This window comes from Schistosoma mansoni, chromosome 4 (assembly GCF_000237925.1).
Source record: "Schistosoma mansoni strain Puerto Rico chromosome 4, complete genome".
Classification (NCBI taxonomy): Eukaryota; Metazoa; Platyhelminthes; class Trematoda; order Strigeidida; family Schistosomatidae; genus Schistosoma; species Schistosoma mansoni.
This window is the reverse complement of record NC_031498.1, coordinates 11,393,748-11,412,883: the sequence shown is the minus strand read 5'-3', so window position 1 is coordinate 11,412,883 and position 19,136 is coordinate 11,393,748. Positions and strand designations below refer to the sequence as shown.

At 32.2% G+C, this 19,136-nt stretch overlaps 1 protein-coding gene across 1 annotated transcript; it reads left to right on the top strand.

Moving 5' to 3' along the window:
- Positions 1 to 3,309: 3,309 nt before the first annotated feature.
- On the top strand, positions 3,310 to 18,404 carry Smp_135550 (nalp (nacht, leucine rich repeat and pyrin domain containing)-related; the record flags this gene model as incomplete). The annotated part of the gene is made up of 9 exons (XM_018796816.1): positions 3,310 to 3,426; positions 3,461 to 3,721; positions 5,635 to 5,777; positions 8,131 to 8,271; positions 9,783 to 9,925; positions 11,694 to 11,837; positions 14,395 to 14,545; positions 16,491 to 16,695; positions 18,354 to 18,404. The coding sequence occupies 9 exons, from the start codon at positions 3,310 to 3,312 to the stop codon at positions 18,402 to 18,404; spliced, it is 1,356 nt and encodes a 451-aa protein (XP_018651921.1).
- Between the last annotated feature and the right edge of the window lie 732 nt (positions 18,405 to 19,136).

Below are 19,136 nucleotides of genomic sequence, written 5' to 3'. Positions count from 1 at the left end.
CCTCTGATTCATCATACCCCTGACTAGGGATTCTATTCAACATACATTGTTCGTGAGAGTATCCAACATCTGACACAATAACATCAGAAATATGACTACAATTCGACTCATTCGGAACATATTTTCCACATTCATTAGGAATATCATTAGAGATAAATTGATTGTGAGGACCATTGACACTTGATATGATATCAGAATTCGATTTCTCTGAAATATTTTCCTCAAATTGATTAAGAGTTTCATTAGAGAATAATGGATCATCAGGGAATTCAGCATCTACCATGACTGAATCTGGTTTTTGATCATGATTTGACTCATTCAACATTCTATTCTTAGAGTTGTAAGAAATTCCACCAGAAGTATGTGAATTATTACGACAAACCATATCTGGTTCAATAACATGAGAAATCCGATAAGTTTGTTGGTTAAAAATTTTTGTCGCACAATGATTCTGGGTTTCATTCAACTCTGAACTGTTATGTGACGTTATACCACTTCTAGATAAAGATAATTGATCATTAGAAGCATCCATCTTAGCATTAGTTTCAGCAAAATGAACCATGGTATTACAAACTGACTGAATATGTCCAGTTATACCACATTTAGAGCATTTAGAATTACGAAATATACATGAATTACATGGGTAAAACTTGCCACAGAACAAGCATTTACTAATCTCGTGCTCATCTCCATGGACTGTTTCACAACTCAAAGAAGTATTATCTGAATAACTTTGATTACGCATCGAACTACGACGACTGTTTGAATAAGTGGAATTCCTGATGTTCTGACGAGTCATTTTATCGGATCTTCCTTTCTTACCGCATTCGGAATTTGTATACTTTACATGATCCAACAGTAGTTGCTTGAGAGTTGCATAGGGGAGTGAAATCGGTTTGTCTGGAAGTGCCAAAGTCTTTATAAGGCTGTATGCTTTTTTTCCGATGAATGTAAGGAAATGGGCCATAATATTAAAATCTTCATCATCTTCCTTGGTCATAGCCCAGATTTTGAACCTCTCCATGTACTCTTCAAAAGCATTAAAATCTGAATTTATATCCAACCGTTCCATCACAGGCTCAATCGCGACGCCAATATGATGATTAGAAGTATTTGAATTGTAGTATAAACTAGTAATCCCAGGAATAACGCAATGTAATCAAGAAGTATTAGATGAGCCCGAACGAATGTATTGTATTTGGAATTCAAAATTACAACAGTCATCAATACGAAGAAGTCATTGATTTATTTAAACATCACACATGCATCTGCTCATACTCATTAGGATAATCTTGGAATTGATTTGGACTTTCTGCTTGTGCAAACTTCATATCTCGGCAAACTGATTCTCTGACTGCTTCAGGGAAACTTGCTATTCCGTCTGATTCATTATACCACTGACTAGGGATTCTACTCAACACATATTGATTTAGAGGATATCCAACATAAAACTTGTGCACATCTTCGTAAATTGTTTCACAACTCCCCAACCAATTGTTATTTGAATAATCTTGATTACGAATTGGATTGCAACGACGTAGTAAAGTAGTGGATTTTCTGATGTCTTGACGAATCATTTCATTGAATTTTCCTTCTTTACTGCATTCGAAATTTGTACACTTTACGTGGTGTAGTAGTAGCTTGAGGGTTGCATAAGGGAGTGAAATCGGTTTGTCTAGAAATGCCAAATTTTCTATTAAGCTGTATGTTTATTTTCCGATGAATATAAAGAAATAGGCCACAATATTAACATCCTCAACATTTTCCTTGGTCATAGCCCAGATTTTGAACCTCTCCATGTAGTCATGAAAAGCATCAAAATCTGAATGTATGTCCAATTGATCCATCAGAGGCTCTATCGCTACGCCAATGTGATATTTAAGAGCTTTTGAATTATAGTATAAACCAAGAATCCCAGAAATAACCCAATTTAATCTAGAAGTACTAGACGAACACGGACGAATGTATTGTATTTGAAATTCAAAACCAAACAGTCATCAAGTACAGAGGAACCATTAGTTCATATAATCACCACAATGTTTTTCGTCGAAACTGGACTGCTTGTTATTCTTTGATGAGACAGAGTCAAGAGGTGTGACTTTTTTGGTCTCGCTGCTCGTGGTCAACATTGAGGTTCTGCAATTGCACGAGCACTTTTCAAGATACTTGAGTCACTTGTTGAACATTGGCTTTCAGCCTGTACGCAGTTTTAAAGTTTGGATCACGCTTAGGTTATGTATACAGAAGTCAAAATATTCGTACGCAACTTTGTTAGTGACCATAATGAAGTTCGTAGAGTTCTGAACCCCTTATCTTCAGTCACATGGCAGTGGGCTGTGGTCTTGAGATCGTGGATTACTGCTACTGAGGTGAAGATGATTTTTAATTGACCGAGTGGTATATCATATTTATGTCTTCCTGAGGTGAAAATAAACCGTTTGAGTCCAGCATCTCTCTTCTAATCTTAAGATAATCTCTTTATAGCAAATACTGTGAGTGTATGATGTTGAGGTAGTAATCCATAATAACATTAACTATTAATATGAGCCATAACTAGTAACTTTAACTTAATGTTCGAAATTATTACGTAATTAAAGCTCGGTCTCTAGAAATCATGGGTGTTATGGGTTAAAATTTACAGTTTTGAAGAATATATATTCACTCCATATAAGTAGATGAATATCAGTGATGATTGAACATGCAATTAGTCATTTTCATGCACTGTTTTATTATTTCCTAATTCTATATGAAGAACTAATACGTCCTTCCAATTAGGCTCATATTCTGTGAGACAACAAGTCACATGTTTATAGGAACCAAGTCCCAATTCTATGATAACCTTAAATTAAATAAATGTCGTGGCGAATGCAATTCGTAATATGATATGAACATTTCTTCTAGGTAGGAGAATCAACTCGTAATAAATTCATCGTAACATCTAGTAGTTTAGAGGTTTGGTAACTTTTTGATTTAATTTTATGTTTGATTTGCTGACCGTTTGTGTTTTGATATAGTTTAAGTGTTCCTAAAATAATATGGTTTTATGAAATAATCACTAAATGTCACTTTCAATCAATTCATATGCGATGCAAAAAGCACAAACATTTGGTAAAATCGATATGTATGCTGCCAAAGGATAATTATTTATATTTATTACATGTATTTCTTGAAGTGGAAATCATAAACATTTTGGTTTATCTTTACTAGCTCACCCAATATGCCACCAAAAAAGAGTGCGCAGGTGAGACTTTATTTCAGTCTTTCTTCAAGTAAAAGTTTAAATAGAATGAAACGGTATTGGCAAGGTTTATGAAAGAGTTACTCAAAGATTACGAACAAAGAGCTAATTATTATAAAACGACAGTTTGTAACTCAATCAAATTATGTTTTAGAAAAGCTATAGAAGAAGATCATCCTGTAACAAGAGTAAGTTAATTAAAGTATTAATTGATGTAAAAAGCTTCTCGTTGATCCACAAGATCGTAAAACAGTTGAGTATTGGGTTGATGACAAACTAAGTGATGCTTTTGGCAACGCTGATGGTGATGATAAAAGTAAAACCATACAAAAAAAGAACATTAAAAAAAAGCAGTTGAAAGAAGATAAACCACTGGTAAAACTTTTACCATTGATTGAAACAATTCGAGCAAAAAGGTATACAACGATACAAGAAATAATAATATGGGACTGTTATATTGAAAATGATGATATGGTCGCATTAGTAAGTTAAAATTTATATTTTACTTTGGTATTGATAGTCTGGGTGAAACATGAAACCAATTTAGGGACTAATAAGCCTCATATCTACCACACAAACTTAATTCGTAGAATCAACCGGTTAATTCTAGGAAAAATGTATAAAGTTTGGTCGAAGGTCTTTAAATCTACTTCCGAATGGTTGCTATGGAGATGTACGTGAGAGACTGACAGATTAGTTACACTGAGTTAAAAATAAATGTTAGCGCTTTATATCGATTATTTAAGTGTATTTCCATAGTCACCAAAATCACAGTAAAGTGAACTTCTGGTTCTTTCTGACTCTCGACTTTTATTCATCTGAAATTAGATTTAATGAAGGAAAACATTTATTCTGTCATTTGTTCTGTTTAGTATAAATAACTAAATATTATGAAAGTATCACATTGCTCTAAATCCACTTCTTCATGATTTTTAGTGGTTTATTTATCTTATCTCAGAAAACAGGAGTTACGACTAGCAGTTTGCAAAGATCTCCTTTAAAAAGTTGAGACTTATGACAAAAAGACTTTTTCTAGGCTGATATTATCCACAAGACTACTGGAAGTTAGGTAGCTTGGCTGATAGTTTTGTTCGGTCATGTACAGTCAATTATGGGTAAATATCGATTGGTACTATTGTTTTATTGACATGGGACACTGATTATTAAATCGGTGATTGAGTAATACCATGCCCATTGGAAGACTTCAGTAACCTATGTTTTCCTGTTTAACCGTAAAGGTGAGTTTTGAGAGTTCAAAAATAGGAGGAGCTGAGCTTACAGCTCCCTTTGGTATTCATTGGTTCTTCAATTAATCTTTGTTTGTGTTAGAAACTCCCTTAAAGCTATAAAAACCAATTCAGGGAACCAAATTTGGTTTTAAAGTGAAAAATAGCCAAAGGAAATTTTAAATTATGTCTAAGATGTCTAAATTTAGCAAGTACGATACTGAGTAAGAAGATTTATCTATGTATGATTACAGACTCTCGAATTTAAGACCTTGGTATATCTATTAATTCTTGCTTTACACCCGATCAAACTTGTAAAAGTTCATGCTACTTTGTAGAATACGAATGGTGTGGTCCTTAAATTTCAATGAAAATGTTTTATTAGGAGATAGAAGGATAAGTCATCTTTGTTGAACAGAGCTGAAGCATTTAATCCAACTCACTATAATTTGAAGTGTCTTTGTAAAAAATTTAAATGTTATTTTTTGGTAAGAAACTAGAACAATTCAAGAACGATGTTCTGGTATTCGTTTTAAAAATAGGTCTGTAACGTCCTAACCACTTTGCTAGGGAAGGAGAATCTGATAGATGTCTCTGGATTCTTGGATCCTCACACCGCATCCACATTTTTTCGGCTGCAACATTTTCATACAAACGTAAAATTTTTCTTTAAGTAAAAAATGTATTTTAATTATTCTTTTTAAGTTTTAAAATATCTATTTGCCAAAATATTGTTTTTGTCTTTATAAGTTAGTCTTAACCATTACTATGTCCATTAACGTGTTTGCCACTATTTCTGTTTCAACTGTCTTCTGTGTAATCTTCGTCACCGCTACCATTAAACGACAAACTGTAAACTTATTTTTAGTGAAATATAGTTGATGTGATGTCAATATCCTTATGATGTGATGCTCGATCAAAACTACGACTCCTTGTTACCTTGATGGAAAATATGTTATACACGATAATACTAGATTGTACATTAAGCCATATGCTTTACTAAATTTTGCTGTCAAATTACTCAAAGAAGCTGAGTAATTTATTCATGTATGAATTCGTGTTTATGGAAGCAAATTTCGAGATTAGTATAATTTACAATTTCATTATTTTGACAAATGTATTAAGTCTGTAAGTTCTATCTTTTGATACTTTTTTTATTTTCATTTCTAGACTGGTTTGTTCAATAAAGGATGTTATCTTATTACACGTATTGAATTAATCGACTGTTTTCTTGACACGAAATGCATTCGTTTATTAGTGGCTAATATTGCTATCTCTAAAATACTACGTGAATTATCCTTGGATTTTAATGAGTAAATGTGTGAAGTATTTGATATTTATTGATTGGCTAGTTAAGTAACCATCATTTATTGTTCAATTTTCACAAATCCTATATTTGATTTGAATTTATAGGTGAAGATACGTTTGCTGAGAAAAGATGTTTATTTTAAGCTAAATTTAGACATTTTCGATGAAGTCTGTTCATACTACTCAACAGAACATCTTGGTGGATTGCATCAAGGTCAGGGTTTAAAACTGTTTGAGCTGTGGGTCTGTTCGATATCTTTATATTTCATTTCTCATTGGAACCATGATAATGACCATCTTGTAATTTGTTGTTTAATGAATCAAATAGCTATTAGGAACAGGAATTTTTCAAGCTGTTTGGAATGAGGAATGATACGATTCCATATAGATGATTTTTGGTTTTACCCAGTTAAGCAAATAGCCTTATATGTTAAACTCTCCTTATAACAATATTGGTATTTAACATTCTGACGACGGTCTGTCTTTACTGATTCCATAGGATATAATTATTTTAAACTATCTTGTCGTGCTGAGAAAATAACTATTAGTAATGGGACTGTTCAATTCATCTTTCTTTTATATCCATTGTAATCTTTCACATATAACTTTTATAACTGGTGAAGTTTACTTTCACCGTTTTAACTGTGAAATCAACAAATGTTAAATGTTCAGTAGTCACAAGTGATTAAGCGGAAAATAAAAACATATAGTATTGCTTTTCGGTGCTTATTTACAAGATGTATATGCAACTTATAATAAGGAATGGACCTTTTTAACCGTTTGAGTCACACCGTATTGATGAGCGTCAGCAAATTTAACCATCTGAACCTGTTCAAAATAAGACAGAATGCACCAACACATTCAGTCAAACTTAAAAAAAGAAGACAGAAATTTATGGGTTTTGGTTATTATCGTAAAAAGACCGATAAGTTAACAAATGATCATTTTAGTTTGCAGTACAACAATTATGTCAGTTCTTGAACTGGGAAAGCTGTATATGATTTAATATAATTTAACTGTTATACCAGCCTAAATTTAAAGTTATTGTCTAAAGTTGTTAGCGATAATAGTTTTTGAATTCAGAATAAAAGGCAACAATACAGTCCTTGGATTTTATTTTTATTGTCGATTATAATTAAGTTTATTAAACAACCTCAAACAAGCTTATCTTTTACGAGATTTGACTAAGAAATTTCCATATTTGCAATGAAATCCTTTATAGATGAGATATTTAGGTTATGATTAACCTTCTGGAAGGCTTACCCATTACTTACCAGTTTTTAACTTCTGTTCTCAATGCTAGCTAGTATTTTTCAGTTAAAGAATGTAACCTGAACGACTGTTTATTACTCGGAAGAAGTTCAGATAAGATTGCTGGACGAAACGTTGGAGGTACTTAGATTTCAGTCACTGAGATAGTTTCAAATATAACTTTTGCATAAAATGTCTTCTATATACTCGGTGTCAAATTCCTATCAAATTGTTTGTTCAAATATAGACGAATATTTATACAAATTGTCTGCTTTGGTTGTCCGTAGAACTATAGTCGTTCAGTTTATGAAAACTGTTCCCTCAGTAAAGTATATTGATGACAGATCTTTCAAATTTATGTTGATTAGTTTATTTTTCAGTCTAACTGTATGGCGAAACAGCCACGTCTCATATTAAGTGATGATCTTGGTTATTTGTATGAAGTTTGAACTAAAGTTGATGAGCTTCAGCCGTAAACATTATAGAAATGATTGGTAGTGTCCGCATATTAGTGCAGCATCTTACCACTCGTGAACTTTCTACTGAAACTGTCTTACTATATGCTAAAGGTAAGAACGTTATATTTAGAAAATAAAACCAAAATACAGTCGTATTATTAGTTAGAAAACAGATGAAATCATCACGACTTGGGTGTGCGTGATATTTTTTCTAATTGGTCAAGGATAATAAAGTTTAAAGCGGATGAGCGTTTAACTAATAGTCCGTCAATTATAAGTAGGCGACAATCTGGGATGAATATATATAACTTCAAGTTGCCATACTTCATAATAGCATATAAAGTGAAGAAATTAAACCAAAAAGCAGAAAATGAGGATTAGTATTATCTGTCAAACGTTTAGACAGGTTCTCTTTTTTATGGAATTCTGAACATTTTGGAATTCATAATTCCAATGTACATTCGTCTTTTTATCTTACCCAAAGGAATGAAGTTATTAAAAGGCTTTTTGTTCAAAAAGTTTGGGAGACTTTCTTTCTTGGTAAGTATTGCAGCTGATCTAATAACCTTTCTCATGAATACATAAATGTGTTTATCGTGAGACTAGTTTGACTATATATTTGATTTTTTTTCTAATTTCATATACTCAGAATCGGTGAACAAGGTTGTCGTATATTATGTGATGGTTTAATTAGGAATCAATATCTTACTTACTTAAGCTTACGATTTTGTGGTCTCACTAAACAATGTGGTTTGTGGCTTGGAAATATAATTGCAGAAACAGCTATAAGGTAAGTTAGCTTGAATGATAAATACTATTTATTTTCACCTGTTCTATGATTATTTGTAAAGCATGTCATTAATAGATGTATGAAAAATTGCTTTTTTAGGAAAAATATACCCCTAATATGTATACTTTCCACTGCTAGCCACTATCCATCTTTGCTTATAAGGTTTTTGACTTCAGACAATATCGAGGCAGTCCGCATAATATGTACATATGCCAACAAGAGACTGATCAATTGCAGTCCTAAATAACAATGGGAAGATACAAGTAAACTGTTACGTCTGGCCGATTGTGAAGGCTATATTTGCTTCCCTAAGCTAGTTCCGTACCCCCGAGCTAGAACTATACACTGACTTGAAGACCAAAGAAAAGGCACAAAGTACGTGGGAAGCGCTTTACTACAGGATTCATTTATGTACAGAAAATACAGGGGTTTTATAGTAATTAAGAGACCTTGAGTTTCCACAGTAGCAGTGTGTTAAACAGCCAATCAGGATCTGGTTATTTTAGTAGCATAGCTTCAAATTAATCGCTGATTGGTTGGGGCTCTTTATGAGCCTCTGGAGGCTCTGATAAAGTTTACTGTAAGCCGACTTAACATAAACAACACCATGTGAATTTATATACTTCACGGTTGAAAATAAAATTATTTTAGAAAAATCAACATATAAGGCAATTTGTAAATTCTATCTCTCTCTTTTAGTGATATAGATGAATTTGCATTTTGTCTATTGTTTTTTTTTCTTCAAAACTTCAATATCTTATTCTCTATTTATAAGGAACATATAATTCACATAGCATTCATAGTTGAATTAAAACCTAGGTTGATGTAGTGTGGTGTGGGTTACTTATATCCACATAAGTAGCATATTACCATAGTCGGGCATTAAATGTATTTCAGTAGAAGATTTATAAGGAAAGAACGGGAACGTAGCGCAATTGGTGTGAAAATGCATGGACAATATTAATTGGAGACGATGAACTGATATTTACAGAAGGGATGGTCAAAATTGAGTCAATTGACTAATAATTTGAAAATTAACTATTTACTATATGGTTATCAAATTTTAGTGAAATAGTTTGTAATTTGTGCTTGAAGACATTAGATTGTCCCCACTCATGTTCTCATTTACTACAGTAGGATTCAAATAAACATAGCCAATATTTTAAATAATAATAATAATGTATAAAAAACTAACACATAGGAAATCCTTTCACTTGACATTTTCCTGTAATGAAATGAATCTACTTAAGTGAAACAACAGTAGTCATTGTCAGGTTAAAACGTGAACAGATTGTTTGACTTGGCTGAAAAAATATAAACTAAACCGAATGGTTTTCATAAGAAATGTCATAATTGACGATGGTAATTTAGAACTATATTCTGTAAAAGAAATATTTAATGAAAAATTATTACAATAACTATGAATGAAATAATAAATCGGAGTTACTGTTTACTTATTTTGTTATTTTATGAAAACTATGAATATCATTTTTTGAAAAAATTTTTTGAAGGGAGCTTATTCTTGACGGGAATTCTTTAGAAGCTGAAGGAACTATAGCTTTACTTAGTCGAATTTCTGATGCTGCAGAGAAAGAAGGATTTGAACGTACTGAAGAGATAAGAAGAAAACAATTAGTTGCAGAGGAAACTAGAAGTCGAGGTAAAAAATTGTTTTAAATATTAATAATAATAATTCATTTAATATTCCTTTAAATAAAATGAAATTACAGAAAACATTTAATCAAGGGTATAGATAATCACTGGCGACCCATTTGCTCCGTTATTTACGGAGTTGGATCGGGGCACCAGTCTGAACCGGGTCACGGATCGAATCCCGGGCGGGACATACTTAGATAATCACTGACACAAATTTGAGGATAATTGTGATTCAGACAAAAGTAAGTGGATTGAAGTTCTATTTAAAACTAATAACTGTATTAAGCTTTCCTGAAAGTAGTGTAGTAAACGAGAGCACAAGCGGCAATAATAGAATTTATTTGGACACGAAATTACAGAACATGTTGATAAGATCTGAGAACCATACGGTAAATGATTAATTCGCAAAATGTCAACCAATTGTCTTAAACATGACTGTTCTTTTTGCAAATATCAGTCAATCGTCTCAGATTTCATTATTCTTTCGTTCCTACAACCATCATTCTCTTATCTTCGATCTTCTTAACCTTCTGCCTCCAGGCATTTCACTCTCGATTGACGACACATACTACTTACATCTGTTGACATCAGTAGCAGACACCACAGTAGTTTCATTATTTAATCTGTTATCTGATAGTTATTATTAGTTAATTATTAATTATAAATTTCGGTGAATCTTTTGTAGAAATACCATTTCAAGATAAATATTGAAAATTAAATAAACTACAATGTAGTTACAATTAACATAAGAGTTGATTCAATTTGAATGTTTAATTTCATTTACTTATCTGTAGGATTTTGATTAAATGCAATATTTAGATTTTAACTCGGTTCATAACATTACAACTTAGGTAAAAATTTGATTGAAAACTACTAATCCTGTCAAAGATAGCCCTAATACTATTCTAAGAAAGGGACCAGTGTCATGAAATAACCTATTAAAATTTTTTACACTACATAAATAAATTTATCAAAAACGATTGTTTTCTAAGTAAAGATGAATGGTAGCTAGCAGTGGAATCCAGGATACACGTTTCTTCCTATTTGGGACTTGTCATCTCATAGTTGATGTTCACTCAAGGATCCGAACCCAGTACCGTTCGCCTCAAAAGCCATCAGGTCATCCACTTAGCTACGGAGTCCTGATGGTCACTAAGTAGATTATGTTTTCTATTAAGTTACACTGAATTTACTGCCTACATTAGTTATGTTCACATCCTCTGAATACATTTTTCTAATATTTTTGTGAACCATTTTGAGTTTCTTAGCTTAAACTAATCACATCCATTCATATCTTATAAACACACTAATATATTCAAAATTAAGACACAATCGACTAAATGGAAGGTATATACTTCATGATAGCCAGTTTTGATTTTGTGGATTTTCCATAGAGTTTCATCAGTTGTATAAATACCTGTGTAAAAGTAAACAAGTATACTTCAGAAAATAAGAATGACATTTTATTTTTCTTACGACATTAGTAAGAATTTGTGTTTTACTTTATTTCTGAGGCATTTCAATGGTTTGTGTATATAATGTTTGAAAAAAGCACAAACTAAGTGCCACGTTCAAGTGATAGTCAGATGTACATTTACCAATAAAAGAAGATATAAAATCAGTTGATAAATAATTATGAATTAATGATTTTAACAAAATCACCTCATAATATCAAGAATGGATGCTTAATGTAATGTACTCACAGATAAATGCGCAATCACTGAGCTGAAGAAAAGGTTTTGTGTTTTTCATCTTACTGTCGATAGGTCGGGCGAAAGTGAAGGACCTAAATGTTCTAGAAGCGGCTCATGATGATACTGCTGATCCAGCCCTGCAGTCTCCATCCCCAACAACCCCTTCATCAAGTAAAAAAACCTCTGCAAAAAGTGACAAGAAAAAACCATCTAAAGGTAAGTTGACGATATTTACAAGCGTTGGATAGGTAAGTCGTTATGCAATTCACCCTCACCCTGGAATGGTTGTGAAATGATGAGGGTGAGGAACATGAAGACAGTTTATCGTATTAGTTTGAAATAGGCTGAACAACCTTAAGGTTTGTATTTTTGGTGGAACCAACTTTACTTCATCATGTTATTCACTACTTACTAACAGAAATCAATAAGATTTTTCTGGAAAGTAATTATGACTGACATTTAAAATGCAGCACATGTTTTAGACCTAAGTAGAACTTTTAACTTCTGATACAAGTTAACTTTGATTATGGTCGTTATGTACGATGTAATCAGCAACAGGAACTAGATAGGCATAAGAGAGTTTACTGCTCAGTAATCGATCAGTGAAAGAATTTCAGTTTGATTGTTTCAATGTGAATATTTCTGACTCCTGTACTAACTGAAAATCATAGTGAACCACAATCCTTTAAATATTCTGGCTACGCTTTGGTAAGGAGTTTCAAATCACATGAAGTCTAATTTCAGGGTTTCCTTACGATTGCCGTAAATCCCTTAATATCCAAACATAGTGTGTGCACTGTTCTTTCGCCCAAACTATATTAAGGCAAAATACAAGTGGACTGATCGAATTCAACCAACTTCCATGACTAGACAATCATCATATTGTTTAATATATGATAATCAGTCAGTTTCATGTATAGCTTCGTAGTCTTTTGTTTACTACACTGAGTATAGAACAGTTTGGTACTATTAATTTATCAAAGAATCATTCACTTCTCACTGAAGTAAACCTTTATATATATATGCAAAGTTGAGAGTCAATACCATAGCCATTTAAATCATCATTTTTTTAAACTAATGAATTGATAACTTCTTTGGATTAACTGCTATTAGGCTGTGTATGTGATTATACTGTTAAATATCATTCAAATTATGGTACACTCTTGTAACATCAATGTATTATTATGCCTAAACTTTATTATTGTAATTTCTTGCTTCGATAGCTAATGGATTATGTGACTTTTTGGATTGATATGTATTTACTCACCATAAGCTGCAATTAGATTTCTTAAATAGCTATTTATATGACCAGTTGGTTTTTCATTGAGCATAAATAACGATATTTTTTTTCCAGTTTTTACTGTCTTTGATTCTGAAATGAATTTCACAAATTAGAGAGAGTAATGCATAAAATGATTGTATTCGTAAAAATCAATTTTGATAAGTCCGGAGGTTTGATGTTCAGGATTAGTTCAGTACAATAATTAAAGTACTGATTTTAAACTACTCTTATTAAACTGAAGAATATAATCTATTAAATGGTTAAATTATTGAATTTGAGTAATTACATGTGAGCATAAAATACGATCACCAATGTGCATCACGAGGCAATCTCTAACTTGGAATCTGGAAGGGTCGCGGAAAAGAGGAAGGCCAAAGAACACATTACGCGGGGAAATAGAAGCAGATATGAAAAAGATGAATAACAACTGGAAAGAAGTGGGAAGGATTGCCCAGGACAGAGTTGGATGAAGAATGCTGGTGGGTGGCCTATGCTCCTCCACGAGGGGTAACAGACGTAATATCCATAAAATACGATCATTAGATTTTGAGTATTTCTCATAGAGGGATTCATTTATGTTTTTGTGATGTTTTTTTGAACTACTATAAATGCTATGTGACATTGTTATACTAGATCTTTCATCGATACACTTATCTATTTGATTACTTATCAGTGTTTAGCTGTATTTTCTAATTGGATGTTGTTCAAATGACTGCCAATAAAATGTAGAATTTTATCACCTCTTGGATCAATAATGATAAGTCATTGAAGTAATTAGATGAGGTTGTTTGAGTATGATACAATAAATGTCGATCATCTAATCTATTTTCTAACAAAATGATAAAAATCATATCTTGATCAGATGTTGATTTTCATAAACATTTATGATACTATGCATTTGTTGTAAAGCACATTCTCTGTAACAAAGAAAATAAGTGGGATGTAATAAAGTAATTTTATTAAAACCGGAAAAGATTTCCAATTGTTTAAGTTGGGACGGTTTCGAAAACCACGACGAAGCCTACAGGGGCTCTAAAGAAGTAGAAGAGATTCCATTCAACCAAAACCTGATAATGCCTTCTAGAATATCAACGTGTCATGCTACAGTTAGACGATAGCATAACTTGCCTCCTTGCGGATAGCCAATACTAATAACTATTAATACCCATGTTTTTCTGACACAATTTTGATTCCTACCAAATAGCCATTTCTCTTGCTACTTCCGTCTTCTTATTTGCGACTGTGGGGTTCTACACGTTCAAGCGCCCTTATTTCTAGATCATATTCTGCCGTAATAAAGTAGAGAATGTGGCAGTTCAGTAAAGAAATGATAAATTCAAAGTAGATTATCAAGAAATTATTACTATAGTAATTTTCAGACTACTGTTCCATGAATATTTTGAAGGAATAAACGTTAATAAAATTTTATTAAACAAATGAATGTATGAACAGGTTAATAATACCTGGATTCAAATTGTTTTTTTAACGAAGGACGAAAACGTGGTAGAAAGAATAAAAGCAAGTCGTTATTTCCTCCTTCTGGTCCACAAATTGCAGTTTTGAAATTAGCGGATAATGAAATTAGTCATTATGGTCAAGAAGGAAATTTTAATACAGTTCGATGTATGCAATTAATAAAAAGGTAAAGTGATAATTAAATGTTAACGAATGTACTTGAAACCTAAAAAAAATTGATTAAAACATCAGTCTTGTAAAATCCATAAGTCAGTCAGTCAGTACACATTAATACATTGCTATATATCAAGTTAAATGGCTGTCAAATAGTCATGTTGTACTAAGTCTGAGAAATTGAAAATTGGCATAAATGCCTTAACAGCGAACTGAAAACGTAGCCAGCCCTGAGGCATGTGATCAAAAGTCTCCACCCACTGATTATTAACATTTTGATGACTGTAACTGAGTAACCAGCATTTTATATGCTGTTCATAGTAGGGATTGATGGGTTCACTAGCAGTTGTCATATTTTCGTCTTGATTTTAATAGTTTTTGTTACTATTTGTTTTAACTTTATTTATTACATGATACAATATTGCAGTGACGATTTCAAATTCGGATTTTTCTTTTTGTCGTTTTGTTTTATTTGAGTGTTAATGAGTTATTAGTATTCTTATGCAATATTCATTTGTTACACACCCATTACCTAGACAACGTATTTTCATAACATAAGAAGTTATTAAAAATTGACTGATGACAGTCTTCTAGTATTTCTAAACACGCCAAGAACTTTTATTGTTGAGATACGCGTTATGATATATATATATATATATATACTTCTGCTTTTGGTGTTTATCAATGCTAGTAGATTTAATTTGCACTTAAGTCTGTTTTAAAAGTCATTTTGATTTCTTATCTAGTCAGTTAGTCACGATCAGGGTGAGATATGCTGTTTATATGCATTGACCTTATTTGGAATTACGCACCAGAATAACAAAATTAGGCTAACAAGATGAACAGCAAGATAATAGTAAAATGAAATATCATAGAAAGTACTCACTACGGAGACTTTGGTTCGTAAAAAGAGACTGCTAGGATAGAAATTATGTAATAATATTGGAACTCAAGATCTAGAAGACAACTTAGATTCACTTTTTATGCCTCACAAGAAACAGATCTTTAGACATTTGACATAGTGTCTCTCATCAATAATCACAGTTATGACATTAAGTCCAGACAGATAGTCTGTGTCTATCAGAATGAGTTAGATCAACAGCCAATGATTAATTGTACTGACGTCACGTTTAAGTTCCTTCCAAAATACACCCACTTCTCACGGTGGAGGCGAGAAGTAAACTCACGAAACACATGTTCCAGTTGTCTAAGTTGTTTAAGGCTTATGACCTCATTAACCGATTTACCATATTTAACTAGTACCGTACATTGAAACTCATTAGTGATTGTTTCACTGTCTGTTAGAAATGCTTTTAAGATATATATGGTCAAATACTAGTAACCTACCTTTGTTTTCAAATGAAAGATTTCACTACCACTAAGTAAAACAAAGCGTACTGTTGTGCTGCACACTCACAACGATGGTATTTGATAGTCGTTGAAAAGCTGAGCGACAAAGAAAATATGAATCGTCTGATTTGACTAAAAAGTCCCTAACTGTTGCCATCATTATAAGCTCAGGCCACAATGTGTTTGATTGTTAGTGCACACTAATGTGGGTTCAAACCTAGGTGATACAAATTTTCACTTCTTCTTGGCATTTTATAGTTGTCGTGGTGACTGTATTTCATGATAAAATTATCTTTGCAGTGTACGAAAACTTTACGGTGAACCTGACATGATCACACAGATTTTTCTCAAGTTTGTTAGTTTAAGAAAAAAATTTAAAAATATGTCTTATTGACTGGTTCACTTCTTCGTACACAATTGGAGAATATGATCTTGAAAGGAAGAGTACATAATTCAGTGTTCAGAGAGTGATCAATATTGAATAAAGAATTTTTCGTTCGTAATTTATCAATATATCGACATATTATAAGAAACAGATTACATTAAAATTGTTATGTCACATCATTTTATGTGTTAAACGTAATTATTTACCATTCTTTTTTCTTCAGTATAATTTCACATAGTAAGGATTTACAAGAAGTTGATTTGTTTGCTAATGATATTGGTGATCTTGCCGCCAGACAAATTTTAGAAGGGATACTGTGTCGTAAAGATGCTAAATTACCACAAATCGGTGTACGTTTAAGTCATCGTATTAATCAAGACACATTTGATATGGTACGTAAATTAGCACCTGGTCCAAAAAAGAAAAAGGTTAGAAGAAAGAAAAGAAAGTGAAATTTGGTTGTGAGTGGATTATAAGACGCCACATTGAATATGTAAATGGAAATTATACGCAACGAGATTTTCCGATAACACTATTTTTGCATTTAAACTGCCCACAGTCGCTGTTTTCGTTATTATTCGTTATTTGAAAAGTTAATTTTACGCAAATAAATCAGATTTATACCTTTTTTGAAGATTCCGTCTAATCTCTTCTAGACTTTGATTTCAATCTGTAAAATTTTAAGATAAAAAATTTCGCAAGTAGTTTTACAGGATTGCTTATTGCTTGCTTATATAAATAAGAGAATGTTGACAATCCTGATATTGATCAATTAATTTGAAGATGACTTACTTCAAGTTTTTCTTTGTTCAGTACATCATTGTGATTTGGTATGGAATTTTCATAACGAACACAATAAGGGAATATATCATCAGACATTATCTGACATTCTAATTCTTTTTATACTTGGATCAATTGCTGTGACCTCATTAAGCATGTTGATAACTTACTTATGTGAATATTTGTTGCAAGCGCTAACGTTTGAGTGTATATGGAGGCTGAGAGTGAAAACAATATATAGCCCTTAGTTGACTTCAACTGATAATGAATTATGATGATGATGAAATATACCTATATAACCCCTGTTGATTTTCATATATATTCTTACGAGCTAACACCCTAATATAACAGTATACCAAGAGTTAAAGCACAATATTTTAATTGAAGTGATTCATTTCATATATGCTTATCCGCAGAGAAATTATGAATATAAACTATAATTACTCAAAAAAGAATCATTCGGAAGATAAAAATGACACAATAATCAGATGCTATCTGATTTAAAACTATCCAAAAGTTAAATTAAGTTCAGGTGGATGTTGTTATCAGTTATTACAGTCTTTGTAAAGCGTTATTATGATAACTAAAAGTATTTAAATCAATGTATTAGCTAAGAATTTTCGAAATAATGCAACTTAAGCCAGGTAGAACTAGATAGTCACAAATGAATGTATTATATTTGGAATTCGTAATCAGTGGGCAATCCTGTACATAGGAATTACCAGTTCATACAAATACCAAAGTTATTCACTAGATTAAGATACCAATTTAAAACGTAGAGGGCTGTTGTGATCAACAATAATTTCTGTAAGGTGAAATGGATCCAAAAGGCTTAGAATATGGACAAAATAGACACAAACTGTTTGCAACCTTATCACAAATAAATATCCAACTTGTAGAGTAAATTCTCTTAAAGCGAGTTTTTTCCAGTTTATACTGTACAGGTAATTTGATAACTTTTTAAATCGTAATCAATTGCCATATTTCCTTCAGTTTCCGTGACACCATTGATGCTCAAGTGCATAAAGTGAGAATCAGCACCGTCTGTCAAATAGCTGTGTAATTCCGTTTACTTGTTGCAAGCTAAATATATCGTCTTCTGTTTATGTTTTATTGATTGCACATTTGACTGTATAATGTAAATGTCGCGTATATTTTAAACTTTGATTCACTTCGTGGGATTATTCGTCATATTTTTCGCGAAAATTTGGAACTTATGATGGAAGTAGAGTATACGGACGAACCAGTTAGACTTCAGTGTGAAATTTATTCAACCAGATGATTGAAAAGTATTTTTACATCGTAGTCCAGTCGTGACTACACAGACCAAGTGTTAGGAGATTTGCACAATTCATAATTTAAGATAATATTTTTAAGCAGACATCTTACAGTTGATGGACACTCCATCCTGAATTCATTTGTCTAGATCTATTAAATTATGAATTGCATAGTTTTTGTACAAAAGCAACGCTTTTGTCCACTGAGATATCCCTTCCGTAAATATTTGAATAATCGCTAATACTCAAAGTAATACATTACAAGTTTAAGAGTTTACGAAGGAGGTAGGAAAATTGTAGAATGAATTCTGAATGTAAGCTTTAATTGTGAATTCTGGTGACAGATATAATTATAAAGTATTCTTCGTTACGATTGAAAGTAATAATATACTTATTGTTGTCCAACCTCAGTGAGTCATTTATATTCTTGCACTTCATAGCTGTTTATCTGAATTGTGAAAAACGTTTTTGAAGGGTCATTTGGAATTAAGGGGTGTCAATGCATTAGGATCCAGAACGACTCTTCATATTTTATGGTTAAAAATTACGACTAGTGGGACCAGTGTCAATGAGAAAGTCATGACGGAAGAACTGTCATACTATTTGTTGGGAAAGTGGCGATATAGGCATTTTGTAGTGTATCGTTTAATTGGAATGCAGTTTTCTAACTGAAAACGTTGCTTCAAAAGCTATGACGATGGGCGGCTGTCAAAAAATTATAGAGATTAAATCATGTCTGCTATATTTAGAAAGAATCCTTCACCGTCTTGATAACAACTTCCACCTCTTAGAATGAACTCATGGCCCCAGTG